We start from the raw sequence: 24,654 nt of genomic DNA, 5'->3' as shown, positions 1-24,654 counted from the left end.
CCCGAGGTCGGACTCGGTCATGCTGCTAGTGTTATGTATGGTAGCCGTGCAATATTCGGGGCACCGGTATTGTACTACAGGTCCCTCAGGACAGCGTCAACCCTACTGAGAAGGAGTAATATCTCGGGTAGACCATATGGTTGAACTATTACTATTACTCATGATTATATATATATATATATATATATATATATATATATATATATATATATATAAATCACATCCATGATAAACTGTCATAATGTTGCATGTGCTTTATATATAATTGAATCCACAAACTAATGATGGGTACGTCATGTGCTGTTGTACTCACTAAGTCGTCAGACTTACCCTTGTACTATTTCCCTTTTTTTTCTCCATATGTACAATTATACTGTTATAGATAGCTTAGCAGAAGATGGATATCACGAAGCATCCGGTTATCTTAGAGGATTCGATCCGGGAGATGCTTGAGGACTGATTGCAAATGTAGGCGAGCGCTCATGGTAACTAGTACTTTGAGTTATGTTGTTGACTTAGAGCTTTTATGCATGCTTGCATACTTAGGTATAGAATGAATCCCTTGTAACGATGATGTGAATAGTATGATTTCTGCTACTTGATGGTCTTTGGTAAATGCTCTGGTTGTAATGATTGATGTTTATAGAACTTTAATATTTTCCGCTGCTTAGTAGCCTCTGTCTTTTTAAGGAGTAGAGGTCCCTGAGTCTTGTTCGGAGTGGAATAAGACTGGGAGACGAACCGTGGAGTTAATTACTAGTTAATTAATTTTTGGGGCGTTACATTAGGGAAAGGTTACTAGCAGCCCAAAGTAGAAAGAACTATGCTTTATTGGATTACAAGATGAGATAAGGAGAACCTATTGCATTTATTTTAGGATTAAGGACAGTGAATTTCATGGAAAAAAATTTTGTACCGGGGAATGATGTAATATCCTGAAAATTTAGGAGCTTTTAGATAGTTTTCATTAAGAGTAAAAAGACACACTCAACCCTTTGTGTGTCTTCCATAGAAATGAGGACAAAACAGAGAAGAAAGGGAAGGAAAAAGAAAAGAAAAAAAGAAACAAAGAAACAAAGGAGAAAAGAGGGGAAAGAGAACGCTCGTGGGAGTTAGAGAGAGGAGCGAAAACAGAGGAAGGAGAAAGAAATTGGAAGAGAAAGAGATATTGAAGAAGAAGAGGGGCTCTCTCTCTCTTGCTAGGTGAAGTTTCTTTAATTTTGTTCATGTGTGTTCTTGAGTTATCCAAATTGGTTGATGGTTAGTTGAATTTCTTAGCACAATTTTGTAGGATTCTCGGTGTGGGTTGAAATTAGAGAGGGTGGAGTGATGATTTTGGGCAACCCATTTGTGTCCTTGTCGTGTAATTTCGGTGATGGAGGAGGAGGGTGATTTTTCGGAATTGGCGATGGTTTGTGTTAGATCATTTTTTGGTCTAACAGTTTTTGATTGGTGTGAACTGCACGTTTTTCGCGTTCTTCAAGGCATCCTTGATCTTCAATTTTTGTGTTCCTACAAGATAATAATAGATTAAGAGAGCTCACAGGTTGGGTGCCCGCGGGTCTCACTCCGATGCCTAAGTCAGTCTTTGATTATGCCAAATGCACAGTATTTCAGTCTAGGGATTGTACTTGGTATACGTGCCTATTTATAGGCTAGTATTAGGTCTTCTACTTCGACTTGCCCTAAAAGTGCTGAGAGTTATGGCCCATTATTCTTCTGGTGGGCTGATATTGGTCTTGATGCCCATGATGTATCTTGTGAGATAATAGAGTGAAATTATTCCCAACAGTTTAGAAGCCAAGTATGGAAGAAAATTTATAGGTGAAAGCTATAAATGTGAATTTCATAGATTGATCTAAAAAGGCTCTTGTTTACCAATGTGACATGATAATTTTATGATGAAATATGACATTGAGTTTCAAGAAGTAAATTTTAGCACCTTATTGGGATTTATGAAAGATTAATGTTGATTGTGAGCACCTTGATTATTATTTGACACGCCCTTTGGCATAGTGAGATTTATAAGCTCGGTACCGAAGCTAGTCCTTATATAAGGACATCAAGAGTTGGGTCCCAAATTTTGGGATTGTGCAACCATGTGTGCTTTAGAGGGGAAGCAACATGGCAATTGTGGGTGGATCCCTCATGGAAATTATACGGCCAGTCCCACAGCCAGATGTAATGACCCAAAATAATTAATTACGCTTAGATAGCTTGGTTAGGGAGTTAATTGGACTTAGGTCACTAGGGACAGCTGGAGGGGCATTTTTGGAATTTTGAACTTTTTGGCCGAATGCTCCCGTGGGGGACCACACAAGTGCTTGCCTATCAATCGTACATGAGCGCTCGTGTAGGGACCAACTAAGCACTTGTTGACATTTTGTTGATCGCTGGTTTCAGCTTGAACGTACTTCCTGTAACCTAAAAACCACTAGGTAAACAGTACACGAACGCTTGGTACTATAGCATCGAGCGCTCGTCCCTTTTCAAGACTGCTCTTGCCAAGCCCTCAGCTTTTTCTACCCTATAAATACCCCCTCTCACGCCCTTTTCAACCCTTCTGCCCTCTGAGCCCTAAAGAAACCCTGCTTGTTTCATTCTTGAGAGTTTGCAAGGTTTCGTGAGTTTTTTTGGGAGAAGAAGGACGTCTTCTTGAAGAACTTGTTGTGTTGAGGTAACTACTACCTTTCTTTAGTGATTTTACTAGGGTGTTATGCTAGCTTTGTGTTTTACAATAGCATAGTTGTTAGAGTCTAGAAGTATAGGTCTTAATCTTGCTGTAAGCTTTTCCCTTCCATTAGACTTAATCTTGTTGTCTAAAGATGTTGTTTTGGTTAGCAAGCGTTAGAAACCCTTTTTCTAGCGTTAGGACCAGTTGAGCAAGCTTCGGAGGACATTGGACCAATTGAGGTTCAACTTGAACCTCTCTAGCCGAACGCTCGCCCTAGAGCTGAGCAATCGCCCAGAGACGTCCCAAGGAGCACCATTTTTGCCTGATGTTCTGTAGCCCTATTTATTGTTCTAGGTTTGTTTTAGTTGAACATAGGACTATTGATAGGTTTTGCGCAGATTTGGAGAACCCGAACCCCTTGGAGGACTTTTTAGAGGATTTAAACGACTCAGGTGAGTACTAACTCACATGATGCTCGCCCTTTCTATTCCCACATTGCACGACTATTATGTGTACCAAACATGCATATTTACAACTCTCATGAAATACACTTTGCTGCATCATGAACTCTATCATTTGTGAAAATGTACTACGTAACAAGATAATGACGATGAGACTTGTACAAGCATGCATGTAAAATACGAACAAGACTAATTGCATCATATGACATGGTACACTAATAAGTGTGGGATAACGGCCATGGGCTTACTATAACACACACATTTAACTTTATGGTCAAATGTGTGTCTAATATGGCCTTAGATCCAATGGTTATTCGTGATCGGCACAGTCATGCCTAATAGTTCGTCACTGGTGGACGTACATCACTAGTAGCGTGGGCTACCCGAAGTTGGACTCGATTGGGCTGGTAGTGTTATGGACAGTAGCATACAATATCCGTGGCACCTGTATTGTATTACAGGTACCTTGGGACACTGCCAACCCTGCTGAGAAGGAGTAATATCTCGAGTACACCATACTATTGAACTATCACTAATTCTCATGATTATAGCATGTACTATATCTATATTTCATTCATGGATAACTGTCATACCTAAAATGTTGCATATTTTACCAAACAAAGTTCATCACTAAATGACATGAGTATTGTGTGCATTATTACTCACTAAGGCTTTGGACTTACTCCTTTATTTTGCCCCCTTCCATTATGTATAATTACGCAATTTAGCGAGCATAAAGGAAGATGCCTTTAGATAGAATAATGGGTGTGGCCTAGGACCTGATCAAGGTCATTTTTTAGGATATGGACCCGACATGTCTGAAGTCCATCTGGGACGATGGAGGGACCATACGGGCGGAGATGATCGACATCGTCATTATGTTGGCTTTACTTAAGATTTGGCGTTCATTTTGTTATCTTATTTCCAGACAATTATCCTATCGTCTAGAATATATTTTGATGACGGGTTTGTTGACCAGTACAATTGACAACCTATTTATATGATGATGTTTTGTCTTTACTCTAGTTATCTTGATTGTTGCATTTAGTTATTGCTTTCTTATTCCTGTAGTTAAAGTTTTCCATTGTATTCTCTCGTTTAGGAGAGGTTAAGATCCCTAAGGCCCCGTTTGGTTTGCGGAATAGACCTTGGATTGGACTAGCTAACACTAGGTATAGCTAGTCCTTTGTTTGGTAACATTCTATTCCTCAGAATAATCTATTCTCATGGGACTACTAATCTCATACACACAGGGTTAGCTAAGCCATTCAAAAATGAGTGGCTTAGCTAATCTTTTCTTGTGGGATTAAATTAATTGTGTAAATTGCCAAAAAAAAACCCCACTTGTGGGATGAAATGTTGTTCTCTCTCTGATTCTTCTATATTTCTCTCTCTCTCTCTCTCTCTCTCTCTCTCTATATATATATATATATATATATCTTCGTTTCTCTTTTCTCGGTCTCTATATTTCGTTTTCTCTTTTTTTTATCTTTCTTTCTATTTTCTCTCTGATTCTTTTGGTACAGTTTTTCTGCAAGTGCAAACAATTTTTTTTTTTTCTCTCTGCCGTCTCCCTTCTCTGTACCGTTTCTCAGTGTTTTTTTTTTTTTTTTTGTTAATTCTGGTTTTTGATTTTTTTTGATTCTCTGTATATTCTTCAACGATATTTTTTTGATTTCAAGATTGAGTTTGATTCTATTTTCTCCAACTATATTTTTTTTTTATATAAATAATTTTGTAGCATAATTGCAAAAAAAAAAAAAAAAAAAAAAAGGCCACATACCTGACATAATTAAAAACAAAAAAGAAAAAGAAATTATAGTAAAGTTGTTTATGTTTAAAAAATAAAAATAAATGAAAGTCCTTAATAATATAAATTGTATTTGTATTATAAGGGTATTTTAGGAAATTTGATCACAATATGATTTCATTCACCAACATATTGCATTATACCAAATGAAGGAATATGATTAGCTAGTCTATTCCAGCGTTACAACCAAACAAAGGAATAGGAATAGCTAATTTATTCCACACTCTTCTATTCCCAGTAGTAGCTAATCCTTTTCCAATGAACTAGACATTCTGTGAACCAAACGAGGCCTAAGTCTTGTCTTGAGAGGGATAAGGCTTGGAGACGAACCATTGAATCAATTACCAATTAATTGATTTCCACGGGGTGTTACACCAGAGGCTCCAAGGGTGCCGCTTCTTCTTGCCCAAGAAGAAGTCTCAGTCCCAATATGGGGACCACACAACCCAGTCAGACGAGGCGAAAACGTTTGATAACGAGTGTATGACATTTGAGATGATTTTAATATATTTTGAATCAATGTATTATCTTTATTGCTCACAGTAAGAATGATTACTCATGTGTACAATTGATTTTCATGGGTATTGAACGACACAAAATGTAACATTTCATATCTTGTTTTGGAAAATATTGAGAATTGTTCTATTAAGTTATGTGTATAGTTTCAACTGGTGAATGGCTCAACATCATTCCTTTGATTAATTATTTCTATTTACCGAGGTTGCTCATTATATTATATTTACACCTTTTTCAAAGATAGCAAAAGCTTAATAGTTGCTATCCCGGGGAAAATTGAGGATTTTGAAGTTTAGCGAGAGCCTACTTATCTAGTGAAGAGCATTGGAAGCGTTAGTTTGAAAAATCCTATGATGTATACTATGTATTAATAGTTTATTAATGATTTTGGAGCACTAGGTTATGCCACCCCAAGGAGCCAAATGGGGGTGGTCGGCCACCCCATGGGTCGTGGGGTGGCTTACCACCCCCAATCCAACCGTTTGGGAGTAGTCGAAACCACCCCCATTTGGCACCCTTGGGAGTAGTTGGCCACCCCCCATTGGCCATGTGGTAACACACCACCCCCAATCCGGCCAAATGGGGGTGGCTAGGCCACTACCATGGCCAAGGGGGGGTGGCCAAAATGGCCAAAGGCGCCACCCACAATATTTTTTATTTTTATTTTTCTATTTTTTGAGTTTTTTTAAAAAATAAAAAATAAAAATTGTAGGGAAAATTTAGTAGTTTCCATTATTTCCATTAGAGAAAACATAAATGATTAACGGATGGACAACATTGAAAATTTTTTTAACTTTAGTGGGGTGCATTGTAAAAATTGAAATATTAGAGGTGAAATTGAAAATTGGCTCAAACTTTGAGGGTAAAGTATATTTAACCCTTTTTTTTAAAATAAAAATACTTGAAGAATTGTTATAAGGAGAATAATATGTTGTATGTACTATTGTTGGATCGGGGTGTAACAATTAGCAAAACCTCACGAAACATGACTTTATACATATTTGAATTAGCTTTTAAATGCCATCAAGATTGCTCTAATCTCAGATATGACATTTTTAGTAAAATTTCTTGTGAATTTCACCCTACATCAGAAAAGAAATGAGCTAACAATGTCAGGGTTGCTCTTTCCCTTAAAACGTCTATTCGCCTGCTTGAAAGTCAGTATTACACATATAACTTTCGAGAAGCAATACTCAACGCAAGTTGGTCACGTCTGAAGATAAAGTAAGAGAAGTTTGTAAATTGAGTTTTATTACGAGACAAAGCGTATGTGCAAAAAGAAGCTAAGGTTGAAGCGTTAACATATCTTTTTTAGATCTGTCGAAGATAAATTTAGATCTGTTGTCGGCGACCACATATCTGCCACAAATGGTCATGGATAGGTGCAGATCTACCACGAGAGGGTGCAGATCTACCATTGATGAGTAGAAATACAGAGAAGGAGGAGATACTGTCAACCCCATTCGAGCCATGAGCCTAGGGTGCTGCTGGGAGTTGGATATGCCGACGAGGGTAGAGTATTCCTAGATCAAGTTTTCACCATGATAAGTCTTTTATCTTTAAAAACAACTTCCTGGGCAAATGGTTGTCGTTTTCACATACGGTGCCAAATGTTGATGCATAAAATCAATTAGTGCCTAGCCACCCTTAGTCCTCGAACCGAGATCCTTGCAAGATCACCAAAGTTAGAGTGGCACGATGCGAAAGGGAAGGGGGGCGGCATCACCTTCAATGTTAATTAAGTCAGTAAAGTGTATGAGAGCTGCTGCGATAAGCCACCTCATGGATGGCTATGCGCCACCCCTACAAGGGTGAAAGCAAAAGCGGTGTCAGGCGGAGGTGGGTGGCAGGTCAATGTGGGAGGAATAATATGCTGTTTTATTCTCATCTTGAATTTGTGTGCTAAGTTGAGGTGTCAACTTGTGAGTGGTGGGCAAAAAAAACCCCTTTTTGCCTTGACCGAATTGAAGTTATTCCCAAAGTGTATAAGTGAAAACGAAAGAGATAGATGAAGATTAAAGCATGAGAACATACCGGATCCAGATCCCCTCCAATTGGGGAGAAATTGGAGACTTTCCAATTGCTAATCGTGGCCCTTCATTTTAAATCCAATGGTTTATAAAATCATTTAAACTTTGGTAAAACAAAAACTAGCATTTAATGTCTTGGTTATACAAAAGCAGCTGGCATTTTATAGACCATTAAATTTAAAATGAAGGGCCACGATTAACAATTGGAGAATCTTCAATTTCTCCTCAATTGTAAGGGGTCTCAATTCGAACATACCTAGGTCTAGCCTCCTGCTGACCTTATATAGGCTAAATATCATTTATGTTGTATGTTTCATAAGGCAATTATCATGAATTCTGTCATCCTTTAATGTGTTTTTTTTTTTTTCTCTATTTCTATTATACATTGCTTTTTATATAGGATCCTTACGAAGGTGTGCTTAAAGTAAGCTGTGTTTCGGTCGGCGGTTTGTTGGGCCAGTGGTAGCGTGGGCTTCCACTCTAATAGTCGGTCATTTTTTTGGGTCACATTGGTGACCCAATAGGAATTAGTCGGGAGCTCATTTTCAGTAGTCCACTATTCTCTTAGGTCATGGCCTAATATAAATAAGTCTTGTAAGCCTCTTCACGGGCCCATTCCAATATACATGAGGTTCTCTCTCTCGGAGCTTCAATAGACTTTAGCCTCTCCTAAACCCTCAATTTCTTTGTAAAAGTGATCCATCCCTAGTCAACCAAGTGGTCCCCTGACCTTTTTAATTGACGCTGCTTTGCGTTTATTTGACGATCCAAGATTTCCCAACTTCATGGAAAGTCACTAACACGTACGTACACGTGGACGAGGTATCCAACCTCCTTCGTCGATCGTTTTCCGCATCACATTTTGCTTGCCAAGAGCGAAGAATACAAATTTGGCTTTCAGTGGATAATTCTTATTGAATTTTTTAAATTTGATTTTTCTTTAAAAATTTGAAAAAACACACAAAAAAATCATTTAATAAGCTTTTTATTTTATTTCAAATTTAACTTTGATTACCAAATTAAAGCCCTCCAAATACTAAGTGCCAAAATATGAAAGTTATTTACTTTTTTAAGCTTATATATTCATTTTCCTTCTTTCCCTCATTTACCAAGAATAGAAAAATATTTTAAAAATAAGAAAATAATAATATTTAATTAAAATAGAGGAAGATATATATATTGTTAGTCCCTTTTAAAATTAGCTCTCCAAAATTTAAAAAGTTCATTTTCTTTTCAAATGTAACTTTTATTTGAAGAACTCAATCGGAATACTCTTACCTAAAAGTCCAAATTAGTCTTCATTTTAATAAAAGAATTTTATATTTGTTTCATCCTCTTAGCAGAGTCGAACAAATCTTTTATAAGATGGTTGAGAATGTTATAACTAATAAAACAATATTAAGAAAAACAAATCATTTATATATTTCCTATATGTACAACTTTTATACACATTTCTTTTATATCATTAAGGAAATTACATTTTTATTTTATAATTATTTTACAATGTTCACTTGACAACACTGGCCAACCCTTAATCTATAATTGTTAAAACAACTCAACATAATATAGCGTCAAAGATGGTGGTTCAGTGGCTTCAAGGTAATCTCCACATGATTAGGTAAAAATTAGAATATGGGTTCGACTCCTGCAGTAAAAATCCTTGTGATTGATTAGTGTAAGCAACCTTAAGTCTCATTGATGTCCTAATGAGATTGTGTCAAGTTTTGGCTTAATCAGGGTTAACAGGGTTCCTGTAGGTTGACTCGCTTGATTTATTAACCCGATATGGTTAAACGCAAACATGATCCGCGAGTGACCCAACACAGCTTGCTTCACCTATTTAATAAACGGGTCACAAATGGGTTGACCTATTTGGTTTAAACACGACTTGTTTAATTTGTTTGACCTAACCCAACACAACCTGTTTCAATCCAAACATAACCTATTTGAAACGTTTAACCCATTTCAACATATATTTATTATATAAAAACATATATGATTTTGCAAGCAGGTCAAGTTGGTTAACTTGTGTATGTCAAACTCTAATTCTTCAATTTTGTGCGAGTTTATAAGTTTATGAAAAATTATCAACCTTAAGTAAATCTTCTTCTTTGTTCTCAATTCCCAACAAAAATATGCTATTATAATCGAGTTCAATAAATACTAAATGGCCCGCTTACCTTTCTTGAATAGAAAATACAACTCAACATGATACGATATTAAGTAAACACGTGTGTACAGGGAGATTGCACATTCTCTCTTACTTGGTGACGTCATCGATGACTGCATAGTGCATGTCCACTTCTCTCCGAAGTGATCACATTTTTGACTCGCTTTGTCTCGTGAATGCTGTGATGATATCATCGATGACATTTGCAGTGAGAGTGAGAAACATCTCACGGCAGAGGATGGTACGTACGTGGATAACATAACGCTTCACCATATACGATTGTATTTAGGTGATATCATCGATGATGTTTAAGTAATCGTTATCGATTTCGTTATTTTCGTCTCGTTATTAAAATGAATTATAAGTTTTTAATAAAAAAACAAATGAAAAGGAAATAGAAAAAAACATTAGTAATCTTCAGATGTAATCTTGTAAATGTCCATATACACCCTAGTCTAAATTTTCACCTCAATCAAAGAAAAATTTATAGTCCATCATATATATATATATATATACTTAAGCCCCAACTATTACTCCCTAAAATTTCATCCTCTAAAATCCCAATTCTTCAGTTTTTTTTTTTTTTTTTTTTAAAAAAATTAAATACCTTCTACCCTTGTGGTTTAACAACTTTATTTTTTTCTCACTGAGTTTTATATTTTATCACATGTGGTACCTTAGTTATTCATAAAGATAGAGATGATACATCTGTCTAACTTCCATCCAAAATCTGACGGAAATTCATGTTAGTGCCCTTTAAAAACTCGACACGTATCCATATAATTAAGAAAAAAAATATATATATATATATATTTGGAAAAGGGGTGGCCGGAAGCCACCCAATTTTGCCTTAAGGGGTGGCCGGCCACCCCCATGGGGTGGCTTTAGCATGGGGGTGACAGAACCACCCCAAGGACCAACCATTTTTTTTTTTTTATTTTTCATTGGCCTTTGGGGTGGTCGAAACCACCCTAGGCCAAACGGGAGTGTCTTTGGCCACCCCAAGCCAAACAGGAGTGGTCGAGTCACCCCAACAACCTTGGGGGATGGTTTTAATTGGCAACCCCTATTTCTCGCGAACTGGTGACACTCAAGGGGCCACGCGGCTTGCTCACAAGAACTCTAAACGCTGGTGGTCGGCCACCCTTAAGAGAAAATGGGAGGGCTACCACCTATTTTGCCAAATGGAGTTTTCACCCTTTTTCCTAAAACAGTGGCCTTTTTTTTTTTAAAAAAAAAAAATTATTTAATTTAATTTTTAAATTTTTAAATTAATTTTTTTTTTTTTAATTAGGTATATGGACACATATCGAATTTTATATGGGTGCTGACATGGATTTATGTCAATTTTTGGACGAAAGTTTGACAGAGGCATCACTTTCGTCTTTATCCATAATCGAGGTACCAATTGTGATACAAAACAAAATCAAGGGGGCCAAAAAAAAAAAAAAAAGTGGTTAAACCACATGAGAAATATTGTATTTAACCAAAAAACAATTATTAAGGGGCACTTTCGGTATACCAAGGGTCACAATTTGAGTATTTTGGGAAGAGTTTCGCCATGGCTATTTTTTGAGTAATGTTTGTATATCACCTTCTATCCCCTATTTCTCAAAGCCTATATACATATGGCCTGGTCTCTCATAATATTTAGTTTGTAAAAATTAATTTTTTAGTTTAGAAGATGATGCCATGCGACATAAATTTTAGGAGATGGTGATACGGAAGGGTGTAGAATAGAATTACTCATACTTTACATTAATTTTAACCTCTAACAGTGATGGATGAGTTTTTTTGTTATAATTACATAATTTGATGTATTTAAATATCACACTTGATAATTTGGAGGCACAATTGAATAATTGATAAATTAATGAGTGATAATTCAAGAAACTTAATTATATATTCTCCTAAAATTTTAAAATATTATTCTTGTATTAATTTATAAAACATATGAAGGCAAGATAAAGTGTTATAATTACCAATCGGACACCATACGTATTCCATTAATACAGCTAATCCTCTAATTTTATGTCGAGTTGACAAGTCGTGTTAAAAATTGTCAGCTCTATCTACGTCTCCTTTGTCATGGGTTCCTAAAAGGTGTGTACTACGATATATGATCATGCGCCATATAAAGTAGATAGTCTGCTCGGCATGGCTTCTTTTTTCTTAAAAAAAAAAAAAAAAAAAAATCTAACATGATATAATATTAAGGGAAAATTGCAAAATCAGTTCATGTGATTTACCTGATTTGCAATTAAATGTCTATTGTATCAAAATGAACTCAAACATGATATAATATTAAGGGAAAATTTCCTAAAAGGTGTGTACTACAATATATGATCATGCGCCATATAAAGTAGATAGCATGCTCGGCCCCTCATTGGCTTCTTTTTTTTAAAAGAAAAAAAAAAAAATCAAACATGATATAATATTAAGGGAAAATTGCGAAATCAGTTCATGTGGTTTACCTGATTTGCAATTAGGTGTCTATTGTATCAAAATGAACTCAAACATGATATAATATTAAGGGAAAATTGCCAATAAAGTGATTTAGTCTCTACAATCAAATTATGTCCACCAATTTAATCAATTCTCTTAGTGTGACAAAGATTTAAATATAAAATGTATCATAATTTTATTCGGTCTGATATGTCACAGTCACAACTATCAAAATCTATTAAGTTAGTTGACGAAATTTAACTATAGAGAGTAAATTATTTTTTTGACATAACTCATAAATCTTTGTGTTCATTTTAATACCATAGGAAGCTAATTGCAAATTAAATAAACCACGAGGACTGATCTTAAGAAGCGGATACTCTATAGTCCAAAATAGACTAAAGAGTTTACAGTTTATGGCTAGGATTTCTGAGAAAAAAATCTCAAGGCTACAAATGGGACACGTATTCCACTAATAAAAAAATAAAAATATATTATTTAAAATTTAGAAAATAAATAAATAAAAACAGGGGTGGCTTGAGCCTATGGGAGTGGTTCGCCACAATCCAGGAACTAAATGGCCCACCACCCCAAGACCGAGCCACCCACAACCCTTAACTTTGGTCAGCGAAAAAAAAAAAAAAAAAAAATTTATAGGTTTGACTTTGGGGGTGGCCGAGCCACCCACATGGCACATGGGGTCGTTCGGCCACCCTAGAGGCCAGCCACCCCTAGGGCAAAAATGAGGGTAGCCAGCCACCCCCTGTGGCCAAAATTGGGTGGTCAACCACCCTATTATTTTTTTATTATTTTGTTTATTATTTTTTTTATCCTAAATAATATTTTATTTTATTTTATTTTTTATTAGTGAGACACGTGTCTCATTTATAATCTTAAGATTTCTGAGAATAAATTTTAGCTATAAACTAGATGCTTTCACGTTCAAAATGGATTGTTTAGTATCTAAATTTTTTTTTCCTAATATTAAACACACGCATACATGTGAGAATGCATGATTTGCATCTTCTCTCTTACAATTGGGGACGTCATCGATGACTGCATAGTGCATATTCACTTCTCTCCGAAGTGGTCACTTTTTTATCACACACTTGTCCCGTGAATGTTGATGTCATCGATGACGTTTGCGGAAAGAGTGAGTAACATCTCACGGCAGAGGATGGTATTTAGGTGATATCATTGATGATGTTTAATTAAGGTAGAGAAAATGTCCGTTATCGTTATCTATTTCGTAACTTTCGTTTCGTTATTAAAATGAATTTTAATTTTTTAATAGAAAATGAAACGAAATAGAAAAAAAAACATTATTAATCTTCAGATATAATCTTACAAATGTCCCTATACCCACCCTAGTCTTAATTTTGATCACGTCAATCAAAGAAAAATTTATAGTTCATTATAAAGTTTCAGAAAAAATATACTTGCCCTTACTATTACTCCCTAAAATTTCACCCTCTGAAATCCCAATTGTTCATTTTTTTTTTATATTTTATTTTATTTTTTAAGTAAGCTTTAATTTATTTTTAAACAAAAAAAACATATCAGGGGGCAATTCTGGTATTTCTTCCCCTATTTCTCAAAGCCTATGTGGCGTGGTCCCTCATAATATTTAGTTTGTATATAAAAATTAAATTTTTTAGTTTGAAAGACCACGCGACATAAATTTTAGGAAATTGTGATATAGAAATGTATATGAATAGAATTACTGATATTCTACATACATTTTAACCTCTAATAGTAATGGATGAGCTTTTTTGTCGAAAGTACGTTATTTGATGTATCCAAATGTCACGATGATTTGGAGGCAAAATCGATAAATTAATGAGTGATAATTGGGACTTAATTATATATTATCCTAAAATTTTGAAGTATTATTCTTGTATTAATTCATAAAACACGTGAAGGCTAGATGAAGTGTTATAATTAATGACCAGTTGGCGACCTTACGTATTCCATTAATACAGCTCTTTCCACGTCTTTAACACACGTGCAGAGACAGAACTCTAAACAAGACATTTTCATCGTTTTCAAACTCAAGTTTTCAGTTCTTTTTATTTTTTGTATAGCAAAATTTGACCAGAACTTCCAAAGTTCCTTAAAACAGTAATATCTGTCTGCAACCACCACCCTGAGACATTTTTTTTATTTTATTTTTTATAATTTGAGAAAATACCACCAAATTGTAGGATGCAAAGAACATGGAAAAGTCAAAAAAAAATTGACGCTTCAAAAGCCTTTCTATAAATACGCACACAACAAAGTTGTTCAACACAGGGGAACAATCTTTTGTACAATGGAAAGCGGTGATATATATAACGCCGGCAGTAGTTTTCGACTAGGCGGTTCCCCGTCCGCATGGAGGAACAATGCCATGGAAGTCTTCTCGAGATCTTCACGGGAAGAAGACGACGAAGAAGCTCTCAAATGGGCTGCGCTTCAGAAGCTTCCTACATACAATCGTTTGAACAGAGGTTTATTGACTACACCGCAGGGAGATGCCACCGAAGTGGATGTGCATCATCTTGGGCTTAAGGAAAGGAAATCTTTGATGGAGAGGTTGGTGAAGGTCCCAGAAGAGGATCACGAGAAATTCTTGTTGAAGCTAAAACACCGCATCGACAGGTAACTTTCTGTTAAATTATTAATTATTTTAAAAGTTTAAGTTCATGAAAAGTGATGTATTTAATCATTAAAATTATATTGTAACACTTTTCCTCCCATATGAACGATGGAAAAAATGTTTGAAATTCAAGACCATTACTTTGATATTAATATTAAATGACTACTTATCCTAAAAGTTTAAGTTTATAACGAATTATAAATAGTCAATTCTGTTCATCAAAGTTTTTTTTTTGGTGAGACTTATGTTTTCTATGAATTTTGAGTTAAAGTTTTTCTTTGAACTTCTCAGAGTTGGAATTTCTCTTCCTACAATTGAAGTCCGGTTTGAGCATTTGAATGTTGCGGCAGAGGTTCATGTTGGAAGCAGGGCTTTGTCTACATTCTTAAATTTCTCTGTTAACATACTGGAGGTAACAATGTGTAGATATGTACAATTACATTTGTTAATATTATACAAATACTTTGATATTTTTCATTTTAAAGAACTTGCTTTTTTTTTTTTTTTGATTTTAAAGGGTTTCTTGAATTATCTTCATATTCTTCCAAGTAGAAAGAAACAATTATCTATCCTTCAAGATGTTAGCGGAGTCATCAAGCCTAGCAGGTGAAAAAGCAGTCTTTGTTCCGTTAAATCATCCGTTATCACTTTAAGTCGATAAAAATCATACATTAAATATTTAACTGAAATGAGAAGTGAATTGTAGAGCCCGGTTCGAGATCAAATCTCTGCTCTGACAATCTTTGACTTTAAAATTCGGATTAGAACTTCTATTATTAATTTCTGACCTGGTTGACATGTTTTACATAGAATGACATTGCTTTTGGGTCCTCCAAGTTCGGGAAAGACCACACTCTTGTTGGCTTTGGCTGGAGAGCTTGATCCCGACCTCAAGGTATATACAAACTTTGTAGCATTGAATAATATTCTACTTTCTGGCTTTATTTCTAATACATGGAAGTCAAAATTCTTGTCCAGTTCTCTGGGAATGTAAGTTATAATGGCCATGGAATGCAAGAGTTTGTTCCCCAGAGAACTGCAGCCTACGTCAGTCAACATGACCTCCATATTGCTGAAATGACTGTGAGGGAAACCTTGGCCTTTTCTGCAAGGTGTCAAGGGGTCGGACCACGTTATGGTTAGTTTACAGGATTCCCTTTCTTTACCTCCTCTTTTAATATATATATTAATATGTGTGTGTGATTTAAGTATTAATTGCAGGTTGTTTATGTGATTTAAGTCTGACCTTATTTTTTTTTTCTTTACTCCTTTTTGTGGCATTAAAGAGATGCTAGCGGAGCTAGCAAGAAGAGAGAAAGACGCCAATATTCGGCCTGATCCTGATATTGATATCTACATGAAAGTAAGTTGAAATTTATTGTCACTTGAGATTTCTTTTAATATAAAGGGGGGTATCCTGTGTTTTGCCACACCTCCTTTACACCGGTAAGATAAAGTTTGAACGTTCACTCGCAAGTGCGGTTTCAAGATATTATTTGCATTCAAAAAGATTGGACCTTAAACCTGATACTTCATGAAATACCATTGTCAAATAACTTACTACTTGAGTCAACCCGTTGGGATTTCGTTAGGAGATTTTATAGCACTTAAAAGTACTTATTAATTATGAGAGATGCTTCATTCTACTCTCAGGTTTTTTATATTTTAATTTTTCTAAACATGATTAAATTATTGTAATTGTCAATTTAGGCAGTAGCGACAGAAGGAGAGGAGTCAAGCGTGGTGACAGATTATATTATAAAGGTAAATCACATAAATTTGTTAATTGCATATATAGTTATGAAAAGAGTTTCGGGACCATTACCAAGATATAGTTTATGACTTATCGTCCATCAACTTTGCAGCTTTTGGGATTGGATGCGTGCGCAGATACCTTGGTAGGGAGTCAAATTTTGCGTGGTATATCTGGAGGACAAAGGAAGCGTGTTACAACAGGTAACTTAATGTCTATTCCAAACTACATATAAAAACTATATTCTTATTATTATTATTATTATTATTATTATTTATTTATTATTTTCTTTATGAGTTAATTCTCTCTACAATTGTACAAATAATCGCCAACATTATTAAATTATATATATATATATAGGTGAGATGTTGGTCGGACCATCTAAGGTGCTACTGATGGATGAAATATCTACTGGTTTGGATAGCTCGACAACTTTTCAGATCGTGAATTCAATCAAACAATATGTTCACATTCTCAACGGAACTGTCGTCATCTCCCTCCTCCAGCCGGCACCGGAGACTTACAATCTTTTTGATGACATTATTCTTCTCTCTGATGGTCAGATTGTGTACCAAGGTCCCCGGGAACAAGTCCTAGAATTCTTTGATTTTATGGGCTTTAAATGTCCTGAGAGGAAAGGAGTGGCTGATTTCCTGCAAGAAGTAAGTTTAAATATATATATTTATATAGCTTTTTGCTTGTTCATATGCTATTAGTAATTAGCAAAAAACTCTGTGTCGTGTGTTATTGTTTATTTTTATTATTCTACGTTCTTATTTTTCGCATCTCATGGTCTTAGAAAATATAATTAATTTCCTAACAAACCCGACCTTACAATTTTTTAAAATTTAAAAGTAAGATCGTAAAAGTAGCCAAACATTGAGGGTAAGTAAAGTTTTCCTTAGTAATTATTATCTTCCAAGAAGACGAGCAAGACGTTTAGAATCTCATGTAGGAATTCATGTACAACTAAATTGTGATAGGTGACATCAAGGAAAGATCAGGAGCAGTATTGGGCTCGAAAAAATGAGCTTTACTCTTTTGTTACCGTTAAGGAATTTGCTGAGGCATTCCAATCATTCCATGTGGGACGGAAGCTTAGAGAAGAACTCGAAACTCCATTCAACAAGGCTGAGAGCCACCCTGCTGCTTTGACAACTAGAAAATACGGTGTCAGAAAGGAGGAGCTGTTGAAAGCTTGCTTGTCAAGAGAATTCTTGCTTATGAAGAGGAATTCATTTGTCTACATTTTCAAGCTCACCCAAGTAAATATTTTAGAATTATGTTCACCTTGTTTCTTTCTTTTTTACATTAAATTTCATTATTCATGAATTTGATTGGATATTACTATATTTCTATTTTGTGCTTTTAGCTTACAATAATGGCACTGATTGCGATGACACTTTTCCTACGCACTGAGATGCACCGCGATTCAACAACTGATGGAAGAGTCTATACTGGCGCTTTGTTCTATAGTGTCGTTATTCTCATGTTTAATGGCACAGCTGAGATTTCCATGACCGTTGCAAAGCTTCCAGTTTTCTTCAAGCAAAGGAAGCTCATGTTCTATCCTCCATGGGCTTACTCTCTCCCTACATGGATCATCAAGATCCCTATGTCGTGTCTAGAAGTTGCCATCTGGGTTTTCATCACCTACTATGTCATTGGATTTGACCCAAATGTTGGAAGGTAAAAGATAAATTAAGATGAAAAAAAAATTAAAAATCTCATTACTTTTGATATGTTTGCTAATGTTATGCAAGTATTAATTGCAGGTTGTTTAGGCAGTACCTTGTGCTCTTCCTTGTAAATCAGATGGCTTCTGCATTATTCCGCTTTATTGCTGTAACTGGCAGGGGGAACCTGATTGTTGCCAACACATTTGGGTCATTTGCATTGGTCATGCTTTTCGCTTTAGGTGGCTTTGTCTTGTCAAGAGGTATATAATTTAATTGGTTCATATACCAATCAAAAGTGACTTTTCTACCATTAGAAATGTTATTTAGTAGACTATTACACAACTGTCATATAACTAATATAAACAAAATATTAGTTATATAGTAGTCGTATAGCAATCTACTAATTAGTATAATCAGATCGGTACCTTATGTGATGCTTATTGCTTTGTTGCTTACTGCCACAGAGAACATAAGGAAATGGTGGATATGGGGTTTCTGGATTTCACCGATGATGTATGGGCAGAATGCTTTAGTAATCAACGAGTTCCTTGGGAAGAGTTGGAAACAAGTAATTTCTTGAATTGGTTGCTGCATGTACACTTATTTCGGTTGTCTCTTATAATTGTCTGATATTTGAGAATGTTTTTCTGTTAAAGGTTCTGCCAGACTCAACCGAATCTCTGGGGGTTGAAGTTTTGAAGTCTCGTGGATTCTTCTCTCAGGCATATTGGTATTGGATAGGCGTAGGAGCATTAGTTGGATATATATTACTTCTCAATGCTAGCTTCGCTCTGGCTCTCACTTTTTTCAATCGTGAGTATCTCCACTCTATACACTTTGATATATATACATATACAAACGTTATAGCTAGTAATTAATACTGTAAAAACAATTGTGCAGCATTGGGGAAGCCAGAGGCTATTAAATCAGAAGACCCTCAAAGTAAGGGATGTGATGACAGATCTGGCAAATCCATTGGATCGCCACCACGAGGAAATAGTTCAAGTCACGGAACAAACAACATAGGTGATACAATGCGTGTTTGTTTATGTGGGTGTGAGTTATTTTGTTTTAAATTTATGTTATTTCTTTTCAAGTTAATTTAATGTTTCCGGGCTGCAGAGAGTGGAAATGAAATTAGGAGGGAAAGAGGAATGGTTCTTCCATTTGAGCAGCATACCCTTACCTTTGATGAAATTACGTACTCAGTTGACATGCCACAGGTATCTTTGTTAAATTGTCACTTATTATAAAAGTTTAAATTTATAGAAAATAATAAATTTAATCAAATTCTTGTGTCGATTAAAACTCTCATTTAATAAGTGAAGTCTAACACATGAGATATTTAACTGAAATAGGAGTTGAATGATAGAATCAGAGTTTAAACTCTAAGTCTCTAATTATGATACTATGTTAAGTAGCTACTTATCCAAAAAGATTAAGCTAATAAGAATGAATAAATTTAATCATATAATTAATATTTTAACGCTTGAAAATGAAAAGCCCCTTGTTTAAAGTTTTCAAATTTATGGAGTCCAAAGCCATGCGACCTATTTGTTTGAAACAATCGTGCAGGAAATGAAGAATAAAGGTGTTACTGAGGATAAATTGGTGCTCTTAAAGGGTGTGAGTGGTGCTTTCAGGCCAGGAGTTCTCACAGCTCTGATGGGTGTCAGTGGTGCTGGTAAAACAACTCTAATGGATGTGCTGGCCGGTAGGAAAACTAGTGGATATATTGACGGGAAAATCACAATTTCTGGGTACCCAAAGAAGCAAGAAACGTTTGCTCGAGTTTCTGGATATTGTGAGCAAAACGACATCCACTCTCCTCATGTTACTGTCTATGAGTCATTGCTCTATTCAGCATGGCTCCGTTTGTCTGCTGAGGTCGATTCTGAAACAAGGAAGGTTGGTATCTAAAACTCGAAATTGTTTCAGCCTTGGAGTTTCAAGTTTTTATTAACTTGTATTTAAAACTATCTTTTAAAGCTTTCTTTACCATTTAAGGATCTCTCCATGATAAAAAGTTGGAAAACTTCACTCTTACTTCCTGAAGTATAGGCGGTTTCGCAATCATAATGTGACGTTTCAACCCCTTTTAAACATAGAGTCCATGATTGCAAAACCGCCTATACTACATGAGTTAAATGAAGTTTCTGCTAAAGAGTTTGAGTCAACCACAAGCAGCCTGAATATTTACTATTGCTGATTTTTAAAAAGGAAAAATGTTTTTGCAGATGTTCATTGAGGAAGTTATGGAGCTTGTGGAGCTAAAACCACTGAGGCAATCATTAGTTGGGTTGCCTGGCGTGAATGGTCTCTCAACCGAGCAACGCAAGAGGTTAACCATTGCAGTAGAGCTGGTTGCCAACCCCGCCATAATTTTCATGGATGAACCAACTTCAGGGCTGGATGCTAGAGCTGCTGCTATTGTTATGAGAACTGTTAGGAACACTGTCGACACTGGAAGAACAGTTGTGTGCACCATCCACCAGCCAAGCATCGACATATTTGAAGCTTTTGATGAGGTTTGACTAATACTAATAAATCAACACAGTTTGTGATGTCTGCCTGGGCTAATTTTGCAAGCAGATATACTCGTCTGCAAACTCTGTTCGAGCGAGGTTGTAGACGAGTGGTTAAGAAATAAAAAAGAAAAATATTTCCTTTTATACTTCCATTGCAACCTCAAAATTTGGGGTTGCCATCCTACACCAGTTTGAAACTTTTGTGTATGGTCACTTCTGTATATGAATGTGAAATATTTAACATGACATTGCAGTTATTCCTAATGAAGCAAGGGGGGCAAGAGATATATGTAGGGCCCTTGGGTCGTCATTCCAGCCATTTAATCAAGTATTTTGAGGTATTTGTGCAGAATGTCAGCAGATGCATACTTTGATCTTTATCTTTCTGTAAGGTTTGCTGATGCATTTACTCTGTTTTTACAAAGGGAATTGGAGCTAGTGAAATTCAAGATGGTTACAATCCAGCTACTTGGATGCTGGAAGTTACTTCTCCAGCACGTGAATCAGCTTTGGGGATTGATTTTGCTAATGAATACAGAAATTCAGAGTTGTACAGGTAACTCTAATTATATCCACCCAAAAGTACTAGAATATCTTTCTCATAGTAATGTACTTTTTTGCCAATATACTCATGAATTGCATACACACACACACATATATATATATATATCCCAGGAGAAACAAAGCCCTTGTTAGAGAATTGAGCAGCCCTGTTCTTGGATCAAAGGACCTCTACTTCCCTAGTCAATACTCACAGTCATATTTCTCCCAATTCATGACTTGCTTATGGAAACAACACTGGTCATATTGGCGCAACCCACTATACACTGCTGTAAGGTTTCTCTTCACGATGATCATAGCCCTGATGTTCGGGACAATGTTCTGGAACCTTGGCTCCAAAACGTAAGTTACAGCTGGGGAACTAAGCTGAGATATAAATGAGCAAATTGTTGTAAAGTCTGAGCTGTTTAATTAATTCTCAACATTGATAATTACAGGACAAAGGAACAAGATGTGTTCAATGCTATGGGTTCCATGTATGCTGCTGTTCTCTTTATTGGTGTCAAAAACTCTAACTCAGTGCAGCCAGTAGTGGCTGTTGAACGAACAGTCTTCTATAGAGAAAGAGCAGCTGGGATGTATTCAGCCTTGCCATATGCCTTTGCACAGGTAAACACTATTTTTAAGATATTGTTCATGTGTAGTAAGATCAATAACTTTTGTATGTCACTTGTCCCGCACGGGCAGCTCGAATGGAAGCCTCACTAGTGTCATACATCGAGGTCTTGTGTTTGAGTTTGGACTCAGGAGATACCCGTGGTTTGCTTGAGATTGTAGGTATCCAGGGTTTTGGTTTTTCTCTAGAGAGGTGGTTCTGAAGCGCCCTACTTTAAAGAGGTTTCACGTTTAAAAAAAACAGAAAAAAAAAAGAAAAAAAAGAAAAAACTAATTAATGTCACATAAAACTTTACCCATACTATGCAATTTAATCTTGTTATTGTGTGGCTTGTATTTCACAAGTCAGACGTGGCCCAGCTGGTTCTTTGTTTCTTACTTCAATTGGGATTTGTTTGAACTTCTAGTCGGCTTTGTGTTTTACTCCTTGTACTTGGAGTATTGTCCTACTCCCACCCAATTTTAGACTTCTCACTCACCGACTTAATGCTCCTATAAAAGAACCTACTCGGCCAGCTTGTAAACTTGTAGAAAACCTGTGTAAGCCACCACAACATCAAAGAGTAGCACAATAACAAAGAAACTTGTGTCATCTCACTTATTCAGCAGATGTGTCTCCTTCAGAGAATTTCAAACTATCAATAGGGTTAACACAGTAGAGTGAGGAAGATGAGCATTTCATGTCGCATGTACCTTACTCTCGTGCGTTTGGGAGCTTCATGTATGTTATGGTGCACATTCGTCCAAATGTTTTACATGTAGTCAGTGTTGTTAGTCCTGGTAAGGTTCACTGGTCGGCCGTGAAATGGATACTCCATTATCTACGGGGTGCTACAAATGTTGGTTTGGTCTTTGATAGTGACAATAGTATCTAGCCTAGTGTCATTGGGTATGCCAATTCAGATTATGCTGGCCATCTGGTTGTGACACGAGGAGATATTACATTGAAGAAAATTGTCTCTGAGGAAAATCTAGTGTATATGTTGGCTAAGCTAGTTCTAGTTCTCAAGTTCAAGAGTTGCTTGCACTTGATTGTTGTTTATAGCTTGTGATTACCCTTCAGGGTGTTGGAGGAGACGTTATGAGGAGATTTGTATGAGGACTTGATGAAATTCAAGTCAAGGTAGAGATTGTTGTGGTGTGACTTGTATTTCACAAGTTAGAAGTGGGCCCAGCTGGTTCTTTGTTTCTTACTTCAATTGGGATTTGTTTGAACTCCTAGTTGGCTTGGTGTTTTACTCCTTCTTGAACTTGGAGTATTGCCCTACTCCCAGCCAATTTTAGACTTCTCACGCACTGACTTAGTGCTCCTATAAAAGAACCTACTCGGCCAGCTTGTAAACTTGGAGAAAACATGTGTAAGCCACGGCAACATCAAAGAGTAGCAGAATAATAAAGAAACTTGTGTCACCTCACTTAGTTTTCTCATGTGTTTGTGTTGTAAGGTACTTAGGAAAAACAAGAGTTTTTTCTTGTATTAGTTTTTCTCTCCTTTGTTATTTTTTTCTTTTGTATGGGAGTGAGATTTGGGTGTATTGCGGCTTTGAATTTTGAGTGGTTTTCTCCTTCTATCCTTGTACTCCATCTTTCGTTAGTAAATTTCTCCTGAATTGTCTCTGCCAGTGGATGAAGGTCTGCTAATCCGAACCACTTAAATCTTGGTGTCGTGTGTGATTGATTTGTTTTCTATAATGTTCTTTTCTGCTTCTTTGCGATCCTGAATTTTTGTTCCGTGCACAATAAATCTTTTGTTGCAGGTTGTGATTGAGCTCCCATATGTTTTTGTACAAGCTGTTTCCTATGGTGTCGTAGTATATGCAATGATTGGATTTGAATGGACTGCTGCCAAATTCTTCTGGTATCTATTTTTCATGTATTTTTCACTACTGTACTTCACCTTCTATGGCATGATGGCTGTTGGCGTGACACCAAACCACCACATTGCTTCCGTAATTGCTTCTGCATTTTATGGAATATGGAACCTCTTTTCAGGATTCATAATCCCACGGCCTGTAAGTTTCTCCTCCTCGAATTCTTTCAATTGTAATATACCCTATTTTCTTCTGTCAATATGACTAACCACTTTCCTTATGCAGAGGATCCCTATTTGGTGGAGATGGTACTCTTGGGTATGTCCAATAGCTTGGACTTTGTATGGGATGACTGCATCAGAATTTGGAGATAAGAAGAACAAACTTGAAACTGGTCAAACAGTTGAAGAATTTGTGAGAGAATATTTTGGTTTCAAACATGAATTCGTGGGGGTGGCTGCGGCTGCCGTTGTTGGGTTCACATTACTCTTTGCATTTATCTTTGCTGTGTCCATTAAAGTCTTCAATTTCCAAAAACGATAGAAATTTGTTTTGATCATTTGAATAGGATGGTGAGTATATATGGAAAGAAAAAAATTTGTCGAGTTCTTTGTATTTCATTTATAACTTGTATGTATCATATGACACTTGATTATTATTGATATTTCAACAATGTAGAGGGATTCTTTAATATATCACCATATCAGTGTTGCATTACAGCTAGTTGTCTAACTTGTCATCATCGTCTCAAAAACATTTTAACAATGCTTTTCTAACCTTTTCCCTTCAAAATGAAAATTGGATATTTGTGTCCTCTCACTCTCCCCCCTCAAACAATGATTTCTTTTACCGATGCCGGACACAACTAGAATTATTTTGACAACAAATGATAGTAATGAGAATCTAAAGATTGAAGGTTGTTGGGTTATGGATTGGCCACACGAGGCCCAACATGCCTCTAAG

The 24,654-nt window shown here is 36.0% G+C and overlaps 1 protein-coding gene across 1 annotated transcript; it reads left to right on the top strand.

Annotated features, from left to right (window-relative positions):
- The first annotated feature begins 14,417 nt into the window (after nucleotides 1-14,417).
- On the top strand, nucleotides 14,418-24,313 carry LOC132186184 (pleiotropic drug resistance protein 1-like). Its single transcript, XM_059600028.1, has 24 exons — nucleotides 14,418-14,746; nucleotides 15,036-15,156; nucleotides 15,262-15,350; nucleotides 15,555-15,639; nucleotides 15,723-15,882; nucleotides 16,031-16,107; nucleotides 16,455-16,508; nucleotides 16,610-16,700; nucleotides 16,858-17,159; nucleotides 17,481-17,762; nucleotides 17,870-18,186; nucleotides 18,273-18,436; nucleotides 18,641-18,744; nucleotides 18,833-18,989; nucleotides 19,077-19,202; nucleotides 19,299-19,399; nucleotides 19,752-20,084; nucleotides 20,414-20,704; nucleotides 20,959-21,042; nucleotides 21,130-21,260; nucleotides 21,380-21,607; nucleotides 21,703-21,874; nucleotides 23,638-23,892; nucleotides 23,977-24,313. The coding sequence occupies exons 1-24, from the start codon at nucleotides 14,418-14,420 to the stop codon at nucleotides 24,232-24,234; spliced, it is 4,311 nt and encodes a 1,436-aa protein (XP_059456011.1). The 3' UTR covers nucleotides 24,235-24,313.
- Nucleotides 24,314-24,654: the final 341 nt, after the last annotated feature.

The sequence above is a fragment of the Corylus avellana genome, chromosome ca7, assembly GCF_901000735.1.
Source record: "Corylus avellana chromosome ca7, CavTom2PMs-1.0".
In the NCBI taxonomy this organism is placed as follows: domain Eukaryota; kingdom Viridiplantae; phylum Streptophyta; class Magnoliopsida; order Fagales; family Betulaceae; genus Corylus; species Corylus avellana.
This window is presented reverse-complemented; position numbering and strand designations above follow the sequence as displayed.

What these genes read in the sequence shown, in the direction of transcription:
- LOC132186184 (XM_059600028.1), top strand. Translation starts at nt 14,418, where the DNA reads ATGGAAAGCGGTGATATATATAACGCCGGCAGTAGTTTTCGACTAGGC. An exon ending in TGGCTGATTTCCTGCAAGAA is followed by an intron (nt 17,160 to 17,480) that starts GTAAGTTTAAAT and finishes AAATTGTGATAG; the next exon opens with GTGACATCAAGGAAAGATCA. An exon ending in AGAAATTCAGAGTTGTACAG is followed by an intron (nt 21,261 to 21,379) that starts GTAACTCTAATT and finishes TATATATCCCAG; the next exon opens with GAGAAACAAAGCCCTTGTTA.